At 40.0% G+C, this 12,005-nt stretch overlaps 1 protein-coding gene across 1 annotated transcript in view; it reads right to left on the minus strand.

The window, feature by feature from the left end:
• Nucleotides 1-278: 278 nt before the first annotated feature.
• FBXO11 (F-box protein 11) overlaps nucleotides 279-12,005 on the minus strand; it is a 75,064-nt gene continuing 63,337 nt past the window's right edge. Inside the window, exons 12-23 of the mRNA XM_074169065.1 lie at nucleotides 8,284-8,501; nucleotides 7,881-7,966; nucleotides 7,705-7,799; nucleotides 6,524-6,646; nucleotides 6,329-6,414; nucleotides 5,891-5,967; nucleotides 5,630-5,773; nucleotides 4,587-4,697; nucleotides 3,335-3,442; nucleotides 2,372-2,480; nucleotides 1,121-1,219; nucleotides 279-1,041 (exon numbers count right to left, since the gene is read on the minus strand). Coding sequence (XP_074025166.1) covers nucleotides 912-1,041; nucleotides 1,121-1,219; nucleotides 2,372-2,480; nucleotides 3,335-3,442; nucleotides 4,587-4,697; nucleotides 5,630-5,773; nucleotides 5,891-5,967; nucleotides 6,329-6,414; nucleotides 6,524-6,646; nucleotides 7,705-7,799; nucleotides 7,881-7,966; nucleotides 8,284-8,501 — 1,386 coding nt within the window. The 3' untranslated portion in view covers nucleotides 279-911. The remainder of the gene's footprint in view (nucleotides 1,042-1,120; nucleotides 1,220-2,371; nucleotides 2,481-3,334; nucleotides 3,443-4,586; nucleotides 4,698-5,629; nucleotides 5,774-5,890; nucleotides 5,968-6,328; nucleotides 6,415-6,523; nucleotides 6,647-7,704; nucleotides 7,800-7,880; nucleotides 7,967-8,283; nucleotides 8,502-12,005) is intronic.

Genomic DNA, 12,005 nt, shown 5'->3' on the forward strand with positions numbered 1-12,005 from the left:
TCTAGGAAGTCTCATTAAAACACTCGTTTTTTTTTTTTTTTTTGTCGTTTTGTTAGGGTGGTTTGAGTACAGACTATTGCTGGGGCAGGGGAAGGAGATTATTCTAACTTCAGAGGACACCAGAAAAATTGCTGGATATAATTTAAGATTAGTGTTTTCTCTTTCATAGAAAGAACGTACATACTGGGACATGAGTACAGTTACAGCAAGTCTAGGTGTGCTAACAAAACAGGACACATTCAAGTACAATAAGAGTTGTTTTTTTTTTTTTTTTGCTTGAAATTAGAAACAAACTACATGAGATTAAAGCATTAAAATCATATTTCTCAATCTGAATAAATGTTAAAAAATCAAAAAGAAATGCAGAAGTGCTAGCTCACGTTTTTTGTTTTTTTTTTTTTTTTTTTTCTTTTTTTTTTCTTTTTAACCATGTTACAAAAAGCAATTGGTACCCATGTCCATAAAGGCAGCAACAAAGAATGCTGCTTGTCTACAGAATAGTACTACTGCAAATCGGACTGCGGCTCAATGCTACTTGTAAAAACACCAGCTCTCAGAAGTTGGTATCTGTACAAAATTGCAGCTTATTTTGTTTTTGTTTGTTTGTTTGTTTTTCTTCACTTCTGTCCCTTCAAAGTCTTTGTTTTGTTGGTTGGTTTATTTTTTTATTTTTTTTTTATTTTTTTTTTTTTATTTTTTACACAGTAATGCTAAAACGCCCAGTTCTGGTATCCTGAGTCAACATATTGCCACTTTCTTTTTTGGTAGGTTGAGCTCCATAGTGTCAACACCTCACACATCCGCTTTAACACAGTCTCTTTCTGCAGAAATGGGCAAGTAAAACTTCCTCCAAAAAAAAAGTTTGAACAGTTACGATATTAGAATGGCAGGACTTTCTTTCTGAAAGGAATTCAGTTGTGCTGCAATGTATTAGATTCTATAGGTGGAGCAGAGTCATATAGTGTATCTGTATCGTGTGTAGGCTCTCCGGCAAGCGTACAGGGATTCGACAGTGTTCCAGCACCACAGTCACAGAAAAACCTACGAAGAGAGAGAACTCTTTAGTTTTCTGCTTTGTTTACTTTGTGGGAATGGCTGGAGGGAGGCGTTGGGAACCCACCTATCGTGTCTAATGAATTCTACGTCGTGTCCTTGATGGCACTTCTTAATGCAGTTCACACATATGGCATTACGGTCTGTGGTGTTGCAGGTGTGACATCTGAAGGAAAAGGCATCGCGTTAGGGCATGGGTCAAAACCTGAGGAGCTGAGTGAAGAGCTCAGGGGCGTGGGGGCAGAACACAATCATAGAATGGTTTGAGTTGGAAGGGACCTTAAAGATCATGGAGTTCCAGCCCCCCTGCCATGGGCAGGGACACCTCCCACTGGACCAGGTTGCTCAAAGTCCCATCCAGCCCCAACAGCACAAGGAAAGGATGCGGACAACACCATAAAACTTGAGAATTTTACATGAACTCAGATTTCAGGGCATACTTTTGGTTGCTCGTTTCAAAAAAGCAGTTCTGCTGGACTTAGGCCCAGGTTCACATGAACAAGACATTTGCCTCAAGCCCACGGCTGATGTAATCCTCCTCCACTGAGTAGAGGACAAGCTCACATCTGTGCTGGCTCATTGACCATGAGCCAGCAATATGCCCTCATGGCCAAAGCGGCCAATGGCATCCTGGGGTGCATCAAGAAGAGCGTGGCCAGCAGGTGGAGGGAGGTCATCCTCCCCGCTCTGCTCTGCCCTGGTGAGGCCACATCTGGAGCACTGGGTCCAGTTCTGGGTCACCCAGTTCCAGAAGGACAGGGATCTGCTGGAGAGGGTACAGCAGAGGGCTACAAAGATGATGAGGGGCCTGGAGCATCTCCCTTACGAGGAGAGGCTGAGGGACTTGGGTCTTTTTAGCCCAGAGGAGACTGAGGGGGGGTCTGATCAATGCTTATCCATATCCAAAGGGTGGGTGTCAAGAGGATGGGGTCAGGCTCTTCTCAGTGGTGCCCGGTGACAGGACAAGGGGCAACAGACACAAGCTGGAACATGGAAAATTCCATCTGAACGTGTGGAAAAATTTACTTTGAGGGTGGCAGAGCCCTGGAAGAGGCTGCCCAGAGAGGGTGTGGAGTCTCCTTCTCTGGAGACATTCAAACCCCGCCTGGATGGGTTCCTGTCCAGCCTGGTCTGGGTGACCCTGCTCTGGCAGGGGGTTGGACTAGATGATCTCTGAAGGTCCCTTCCAACCCCTACAGTTCTGTGGTTGTGTGTGTGTTAACAGACACACGGCAACTGCTTTAGGGGTCTTGTTAGACAAGAAATTGTGTTTATTTGAAAACTTTGCTGTAGGTGAGGGAAAAGAACCTGCTGTTACCTGTAGAAGTCATGCATGGGATAGCTGGTGTAGCTTGAGATCTTATATAAACACTGGCCTCTACTGACAGCTTTCTCTATGGCATCTTGATTGTTCATTATTTTGTTATCTGTTGGAGGAAAAAACAAAAGAGCCAAGAACTAATCACACCCCGGTCACGATCAATGACTTTTTTTTTTCTTGAGGTGTTAAAGCAGAGCCCCCACCCCCCCATCCTTTTTAAGAGCTCAACCTATTAGTGTCCGCTCCCAGTAGCGCCACGGCACCGACTGGTGCAGTCAGGGAGCCGGAGCTTGTGTTTTAAGCGGTGTAAAGAATACACAGGGAAAAGCTTAAAAAGTCCAGCCAGGCAGGGGAAAATTCTGCAAACTGAATTCTTTTTTCTTCTAGAATAACCCTCCTGGAGCTCTCTGGCCTTCAAACCAGTGCTCCAGTCTCCTCCAAGAGGATCCTGTCTCATTCGCAGGATAGGTCCTCACTATACACGGGAATTCTGTGTATGTAAACTGCTCCTATTTTCTGAATAAAGTCATTTAGGATTGTGAATATTCACGCTTTTTAGATCCTGAAAGCCAAGTGAGGCACGTTTCTTTGCTGGACACTTGCTTTCAGGTATGTGACAAAAGACTTTCCATGATACTAACTTAGAATTGGAATTTGAGATGGGCCAAAGACCAGTAACCAGTTTGGAACCAATTTTGAGACAGAAGATCTAATAACAAAGTTTTAATGGGAAAGGAAAACCTTAAGTTCCCTTTGAAAGTGTCTGACTATCTCAAAATCTAGGACAGTTTAACTTGGCTTATTACCCTCAGCTGAAACTTAGTTACAGCTCAGCTTAAGGTGGTATCAAATCTGAGCCAAAAATGGGAAAAATGGGTGCGATAAACCCCAAACCCAGCAGCAAATAAATAAACGCAAAGTGACCGAACGCACCCGACGAGGGCTGAGGCTCCCACTCACCTTTCATCGTGACGTTGACCCCGGACGCTAGAAATAAACCTCCGAAGCGGTTGTTGAAGATCTGATTGCCTTCCAACGTTGCAGTGGCATGATTTGTTATCTCGATACCTTCATTGGGTCAGGGGAACAAAGAAGAGAAAAGAAATTGGGGAAGTTAAATCCTCAGACGTGGCGCGTTTGTAGCTCTCTCGTGATCTATAGTTTGTTTGTGGTTTTTTTTTTTTTTAAACCATCATAAACTCATGGGGGGAAAAAAGGAAAATGACATCACTAGATAATGGCACTGTAATTTGCTGTAAAATCTGAGGTTCAAATCCTTCTCTTGAATCCTTTCAAAGAGGTACCGCTGCCGTGCGTGGTTTCTGGGGGTAACAGTATGCTACTAGTTTATCCGATAATAAAATGGAACTAGGATCACAGATTTTTCAAGGGGGATGTGATTTTTGGATGCTTAAAGCATTCAGAAGTTCTTGTGCACGTACCTTACCCTCTTTAAAGCAGCTTTTTTAAAAAAAGCTCTCAAGGTGGGCACCTAAAATTCATGTCTTTAAATCTCAGCATCTTATCGGTAACCAGTGTCTTCCGAGTCATTTGTCCAGGCCTGCTCCTGACAGCAACCCTTCCTTTCCCCACCCCTCCCCGAAACACCACCAATAGAGGCTCTTCTCAGAAAATTCACTGCTCCTGAAAGATGGGAGAAAACTCAGGAATGCAATTTCAGTTGAAACGGAATGGAATGCAAGACCTACGGAACTGCCATCGTTACACAGTAAACTGTACAAAAATCACTATGAAACATTCTTCAGCTCTTTGGGACTAAGAAGTGCTCATTTTAAGAATTTTCCAAGTGAAAAAGTTGAACTTGAGATGCTATTCAAATCTCTTCAAAATGTCTATCTCCTCTGTTTCTGAAGTTTTAAAGCAGTGAGAAAATATTCAAACCAGCATCCAGCAGATCAACTCTAAATACATCCTGGACAATTTTATCAATTAGTTCTGAAATAAAATAATGAAAAAGTACTTCAGAGGAAAACAAGAAGGCAGCGTATGTGTTGTTTCTCAACAGGCGAGGAATTCCAGAGGCTGCTGTGAAGATATTCTGGCCACAATTGTGAATTCTCTAATGATTTCTAAATTCACACAAGGACATCCCCATCTCTGCTAAAATGTCTAAATACGGGGGGTAAAGAAACTCAGAGTTAGCTTTGGGAAGAGCACTAACACTGCGAAATTTGATTTAAACAACACAAACCTGCAGCAAATCCATCGAATATTCGATTTTTCCTTAGCACAGGGTGGCTGTTGGTGCTGATGAGGACACCGGCTTGAGCGTTCCTGAAGATATCGTTCTCCTCCAGAAGACCTGACAGACCAAACAACGTGACATCTGAGCTTGCGTGAAAGCTCACCATCCTGTGAAATATTTTTCACAAGATCTCACGTATCATCATCTTCCCAATTCCTTTCATTTGGGAACAACCCCCCCTCCACACCCCCACACACCCCCCCGTAGCACTGAACTCAGCAACACAAATTTAAAGTCATTCTCAGGGTATAATCATGTATTTTTTCAGGCCACAGAACAGAATTTGGGATCACATGCACCGTTACAGAAAAGTCCATTTTATTTTTGAGGAAACACTAAGTCTTATCGCTTTCGGAGTTTTTCTTCAATTTTTCTAACATCTTTCTGTTCTTGCCTTCTAAAGCGAGCAGACTGCCTGAGCAAAGCTTAACTTGCACTCCTGTTCCTGCGGGGCAGGACTATTTCAGAACGCTTAACTTAAAATTAAAGCTCATTTACAGCAAGTGATTATCGACAAAACATCAGAAGCTGATAGCGGGACACACAACAGTTCAGGGATTTCAGAGGAGGACCACTGCTAAATTTCAAAGAGATTCCTTCAAGATCTTTTTTTCCTCCCCAAAATCTTTGACATCGGCAGAACCTGAACAGTTCAGATGCAGGATTTTGGCTGCAGGACTTGAATTCAACACTGTCTTTCAGTCAAAGGGCAAAGCTCGCAAAGGCAGATGGGATAAAAGGCCTGTCCTAAGCAGCAATTTAACAGTCATCTCGGATGAGATTAATTACCTCCCTGCCTCCCACAGATTTCACTATTACTGATGTAATTAAGGCTAAAAAGCCTCAGTGTACGTTCGTTGTAACTATTTTATTACTTCAGAAGACAAGAGCTAGGTTTCTAAAGAGCACTTTAAAAAGGACACAGTTTAATCGGAAATTAAAACTCTTATCCAGAATATTCAGTATATGCCAGTAAGGGAAAAAGCTACCTCTTCCCCCATTAAATATGCAGATGCCTCCATCTCTTCCATCATGGATTTTATTTCTTCTTAGTGTAGGATTACTGTCTGTTTTAATCCACACACCAGCCATGGCATTATCAAAAATTTCATTGTCTTCTATAAATCCAAGCCCTAAAAATCGAAGGAAGGGTGGAAAAAAAATATTAAAAATCAAAAAGGATAATAAACAGGAAGAGATAATAATGCAGAACAGAAACAACTCTGGATAAAGGTGAAAAACAAACCTACCGGAATTATAGACAAGAATACCACCGTTCTGACCACCCCAGATCTTGTTGCGTCTAATTTTGGGGTTGCTTCCAGTTCTAGAAAGAAATGTAAGCCAAGAAATAATTTAAATTAAATCATTTAAAACAGTTTACTACCTCCCAAGGCCAAATGTTTAAAATACCTCTACTGAAGAGCCCCGCAGATCTCACTGCTTAAAAAAATCTTACTAAAATACAGTTATTTCCATACGTGCAGAGATTTTAGCTTTACAGACTTCAAGGGCCACACATTCTTGTCGATATCAGGCCGTATTAGTAAAAACTTACTCATAATTTGATGAAGAGGATATTCAGTCATAATGGATTTAAAAAAAAAGTTTTTAGAAACCAAACGACAAGAACAGTTAAAAAGACATGAAAAACGTCTGTTTTGATGTAAAATCAAAATACATTTTACCTTATCTGAACCCCTGAGTACATGTGATTATAGATGTCGTTGTCTTCTAACACGCCATGTCCATTGTCATAAAAGTAAACTCCGACCTAACACATCGAGAGTTAAATGTTTAGTTCCAAAGTAACGAAGTACAAAACCACTGAAGAACTGTCTTCTCTACTCCCCACCCTGCCGTAACCGTGGAGCAAAACTCACTTGTTTCCCGCTGTGTATCCTGTTCCTCCTCAAGACTGGGGTGCTCCCCGTTGTCACCCAGACTCCAGCCAAAGTATTGCTGTAAACTTCGTTTTCTTCGATCACACCTTGTCCTTTTTCATGCTAAATACAAGACAATTTCAGAGTTGAGAAAACCCTTTAACTGTCAATACTCTTGTCCTGGCTGTGCACATCCCTCCTCACTGTGGCTTCTTTACGGTAGCAAAGTCATTCTTTTCTATTTAAGTGCATATTTTAACTTTTTTTTTTAAATAGCGGTACGTCATGATTTTGAATGTTTGCCACGAAATGAAGAGCGCTCTGCGTGTATGATGATAATACTTCAAGGCTAGTATTTTTGCCAATCTCTGCTGGCTGTTGGTAGGAAAGGCACCTCCCCAGGACCATCAGATGAAAGCTCTGGCTCCTGGCACTTAAACCTACACCCAGCCCTGTCCACCAGACTGACAAAAAATTGGCGTTTCTCTTAAAGTAACTATTTTTACCATGTGTCTGTGCTTAAAAGTAATGCAACAGGTCAGGGGAAAGCTGATTTACAGAACGACCCGAAGAAGCCACATCACTTGTGGCATCAGCTAGGCCTCAGGTGACTTCTGGCAGAAAGATAAGGCAAATATTTCTTAAAAAAAATCTGATACTGTTTAAGGGAACCTGAGAACTCTTTCAGTTCAATTAGCAGAGCCCCTGCACAGGCTGGGAATTGGGCTTTATTCCTCACTTTTACAATAGACGACCGTACAGCAGTTGCAATGTATATCATCCTAATGGCAAAAAAAATAAATATGTTTTCTGAGGTTAGTGGTAAACACATTACACTCCAAAAAAGCTGAACAGATTTCTAATTATTTTTCCTTTAAATAATGACAGACTACTATGAAAACTAAACCTTTAAAAAGCTTTTAACCAAAAAATGGTGAAAATCCGTCATTTATCCCATTTTAAATCTTTTCCTCTGTAACGGAAATAATTTAGTGACATTCGTAAGAGACTTCATCTTTTAAATACCAACACCAGCTTCACTCTATTACAATTAATCTCGTTTATAATGTAAGAAATTCAGTCATTTTAAATACAATCAAACATTTTGCATGGAGTACTCTTTTCTAACTTTCATATGAAGAGAATACAGGTTTTTATGCCTATTTGTAGGTAATACTCACTACGTAAATCCCACCGTGTTGACCATCGTGAATCTTGTTGTGTCGAACAATGGGACAGCTGTTTGTTCGAATCTGTATTCCTGCTAATGCGTTACCTGTTAACAAAAATGTTATTTAATACAACTTACATAGTCGTTTTTCTCAGAATTCAAGATGCAATATGCAAATTAGCTTACCGTAAATGTCGTTTCCTTCAATAAGGCCTCGTCCATCACCAAAGATATAAACACCACCTTGATTCCCATTAAAAATTGCGTTGCCCCTAAGAAACGAGAGTTTCCACGTTATGAAATGATTATAACACACTGTACAACACCATACATGTCTGCAGTGTCAAGGTCTGTACAATATTCAGATTTAAAATAGAAAATTTACATTCTGTCATTTTGAGAAATACACACTTCCAAGTACACCCGCAAACTAAAAATGCAGTTCAACCACACGCAGACAGAAATCGCATTTTTACGTTTACAGGAGTATTTACAGTTCATTATAAATAAATGAAATAAAACTGCACTTTTCCCATCCCCATCAAATCTTTTCTTCTAAGTAGTAAAACACCAATGAGGAAAACGGTACCTTATTGTTGGGTCGCTGTTTGAGGTAATCCAAACGCCTGCAAAATTGTTTGCATAGATTTTGTTCTCTATGAATTGTCCTCTTCCTTTTTCATGCACGTAGATTCCTCCGGTCTGGCCGTGGTGGATTTCGCACCGAACTACCGTAGGATTGGCATACGCTTTCACTTCAAAACCTGCTATCCTGTTTCTGTGTATGTTGCAGCTTTCAAAATAACCCTGAAAACACAAAACATGCAGTTTCCTGTAAAAGTCTTTTTAAAAAATGAAGGTTATTCCCTTCCCTCCCTCCCCTTGAAATACAATCCTGATTTAAAAGAAAACAGGACCCAAACTGACAATATGTAAATAGTGATACAGCGAATTAAAACAGCTACTGTCACTATATCTTTTTTCCTCCCCTCCAAATAAAATACTGTTTCAAGGACATTCTGCTTGCATTGCTGTTTATCAATACCCATGGAATACCAAGGAAAAAAACTGGCAACTCTGGATATAGCAGCTCGAAGAGGAGGGAATATCAGGTTTCCTGAGCAGCTCCTAAGGATCAGACTCCTTTCAAAGGCCATAATGCCCACAGATCCAGTACAAAAAGGACAGTGCTGTGGAAAAGACCACCTACTACTTTTCAGACCCAGAACCATATATTTGGTAAGAATATGATTTATTAGGAAGAAGCACCCAAAATTTCTTTGAAATGACTGGCTGGAATCAATACATCTGGATGTGGGAGATGAGGAATTTTTCCAGGGCTGGATTGGTCCGAGTGGCCAACTGCTAAACTTCCCCTCCCCCAGCCCCTTCCTTTTTTTTAAATGGCGTGTATTTCCATTTAGACACTGCAATAGTAGTCGCAGGCCTACAACAAAACTATTTAAACAAATTTTTATACATGGCATAGCTACGGAAAAGAAAAAAAAAAAAAAGAAAAAAAAGAGATTCCACAAAGCCTTCCCCAGGCACGCTCGGGAACATTTCCAGGTGAACTAGCAGAAGGAGAAATATGGGATGCAAGTGGAAAAAAAAAAAATTATAACCGTACACAAGAATACCAAGTGTAAGGAGACTCAAAATACCTTTGCAGTAGCTTTCTGCTTGAAAAATCCTAAATACTAAAAAGTAGCTTCATACGCCAAATTTATTTAAAATACCAGGGAAAGCATTAGCTGTGGGCACAAGACGACACCTCCAGAGCGTGGGCAAGAACACACCGCTGCAGCCTGGTAAGATCTGAGCGGAGAAAGTCATTGCAGACAGACACCACCACGGTCACGGTAGCGTTGATGTTCCCACACACTACACAGGGCACAGAAAAAGCTGATGCGATGACAAAGGAGGGTTCCTGCGCAGCTGGACAAGCTCAGGAGACTTTTTACATCAAGAAACACTCAGTAATTGAACTTTTTTTTTTTTTTTTTTTTTTGCTTTCTGCATTTTATCTAGTCTGGCAAAAACTGCTTTGAAATGCACGAGGGTTAAAACTTGTAACTGATGGGATTTTGTTCACTGCTTTTCTTCTCAGAGGAATTTTTCCCCCCGTGTATTTCTAAAAGGTTGTTTGTTTTTTTTTTTTTTCTTTCTTTGTCTCAAAGAGCATAACATTACAGAAAGGCAGAGGTATTTCATGTTATTATTTGGATAATAAAGGTATTTTAAAAAGAAAAAAAAAAAAAGAAGAAAAATTAAGAGAGATAGTTGTGCAAGCTTTAACACTTCCTAAATATATATTGACACTTGTATTCCTAACAGGGCAAGAAAAAACCAAAACAAACCAAGAGACCAAGACAGAAAGAAATGAACTGCTAAAGAGTATCTGACTCTGTATCAACTTAAACAGCAATAATAAGTGCGAGTGACGGCATAAAAGCCACATTTATAAAAGTTTGCCTTCCAAAGCCTGGAATAGTCTTTATTTTAGAGTTGGTGGATTTTATGAAAATCCAAATGCGGCATAAAGAAAACCACATTCAAGATGCAAAACAAACCCTTTATTTTTAGTGCATAGGAAAAATTTGCTGTTGCAGCAAGAGGCCAACTGAGTTTTTATTATAGTCTGTATAGAAACTGGCACAAGCCTCATTTATATCTTTTGGACTTTATATACATACTTCTTTAAAATTATCTGATTTGTAGTATTTAAAAGATTGAGCTGTCAACTAGTCACAATCGCCCAACTTAAACACATGCTACTATAATTTTCTTTCATCAAAAAGAAAAACAAGCAACAGTGTTACATTTCTCATTTGGGAGAAACCAGAATTAAGACTTTTATGCCTTGATCTCAGCTACAAACTACAAAATGATGCTTATTCTTACAGTGAATGGGAAGTTCTCTGTTGTCTGCATACAACTACTAAATACAATTTATGAAAAAAGTCTGGTAACTCATCGCAGGCAAGAGGGGTCGGCATGAGGCACTGCCAATACCATGCTGCATTTTTAATGTCTGCTTGTTAAACATTTGGCACAAGCCACTAAGGCAAACGTCAGAATATTGCCGGTTTAGAAAGAAGAGGTGAAGTTTCTACAAGTATCAAAACACAAAGAACGGTCTGAGAGCACGAAACCGAAACACAAAACACTCTTGAACCTTTTAGAGCCCGCTCTCCAGCACAGAAACCCACGGGAAAAGAATGTGTAGGGTAGGAATTCAGTATTGGAATGTACTTATCCCACTGCAGAGTCACAAGGAAGAAAAAAAAATAATAAATTACACACCCAAAAATGACAGAAGAGAAGCGAGAGCAATGAACGTAGAAAATCCATTAATTTGTTTAGATATGTAGGATTTTTATCTGAAAGAATATGCAAATGTTGCCAATGATGTCATTACATCAACTCTATCACCTGCACGATACAAAACAGAGAACGCTGCCAAAAGCAGCCTTTGAGATGGAAGGGGGGGGGGGGGGGGCAGATCTTTCGAAGGAGTTTATGACTAAGAAAGATTTCAATAATATTTGCAGCTGAGATAAATATTATTCACATGTTCTCCTTAATGTGCTAGTGCTTCCTTTAAACAAAAAAAAAAAAAAAAAAAAAAAAAGAAAAAATTATTTCTATTCCTTGTGATATCACACTGATCGCAGCACTGGAACAGGCATTCCACCGTTAAGAAAATAAATCAAATACATTTTTATTTAAAATGAATCAAGTGAATTCAGTCTGGCTTTTAGATTTTTTTTTTAATATTTCAGTACTTGTATATTTAATATTTATACTTCAATACTTAAACAAGCGGCAGCTCCTTGCCAAACTTTCCAATTAACCCTCAAGCCTACATACAGACATCACCCCTCCAGGAGTTACTGAAGCACTGTCCTTTCCCAGCTTTTCTTTAACTGAAATCACTTCATTATGCGTTTCTGAGCCTGTTTAAGTCTTAGAGGGATGCATGGATATAGGTACTCACCGAAGCCAATTAGGAGTGCTTACACAGTATGTTAATACAGCTTAAATGACACAGTGGCAGTGTCCAAACAATGAGATAATATAAAAGATATAACATCTTCAGTTTGCCAGCGCCCTTTGCAAAGTGGCTAAACAACTACATTTCTAGAGAATATAAAATGACATAAAGACATAAAGAAATCCATCAGCAGACTGCTAGAAGGGCATTCTCCTGGGCTGGTATAACCTTGCCCAACACAGAACAAATATGCTCCTCGGGATGTAATGAAGAGAGAGGAGAAAAGGCACCTGACAGAGCAGAATCCCACCACG

Source organism: Numenius arquata, chromosome 2 (genome assembly GCF_964106895.1).
Source record: "Numenius arquata chromosome 2, bNumArq3.hap1.1, whole genome shotgun sequence".
NCBI classification, from domain to species: domain Eukaryota; kingdom Metazoa; phylum Chordata; class Aves; order Charadriiformes; family Scolopacidae; genus Numenius; species Numenius arquata.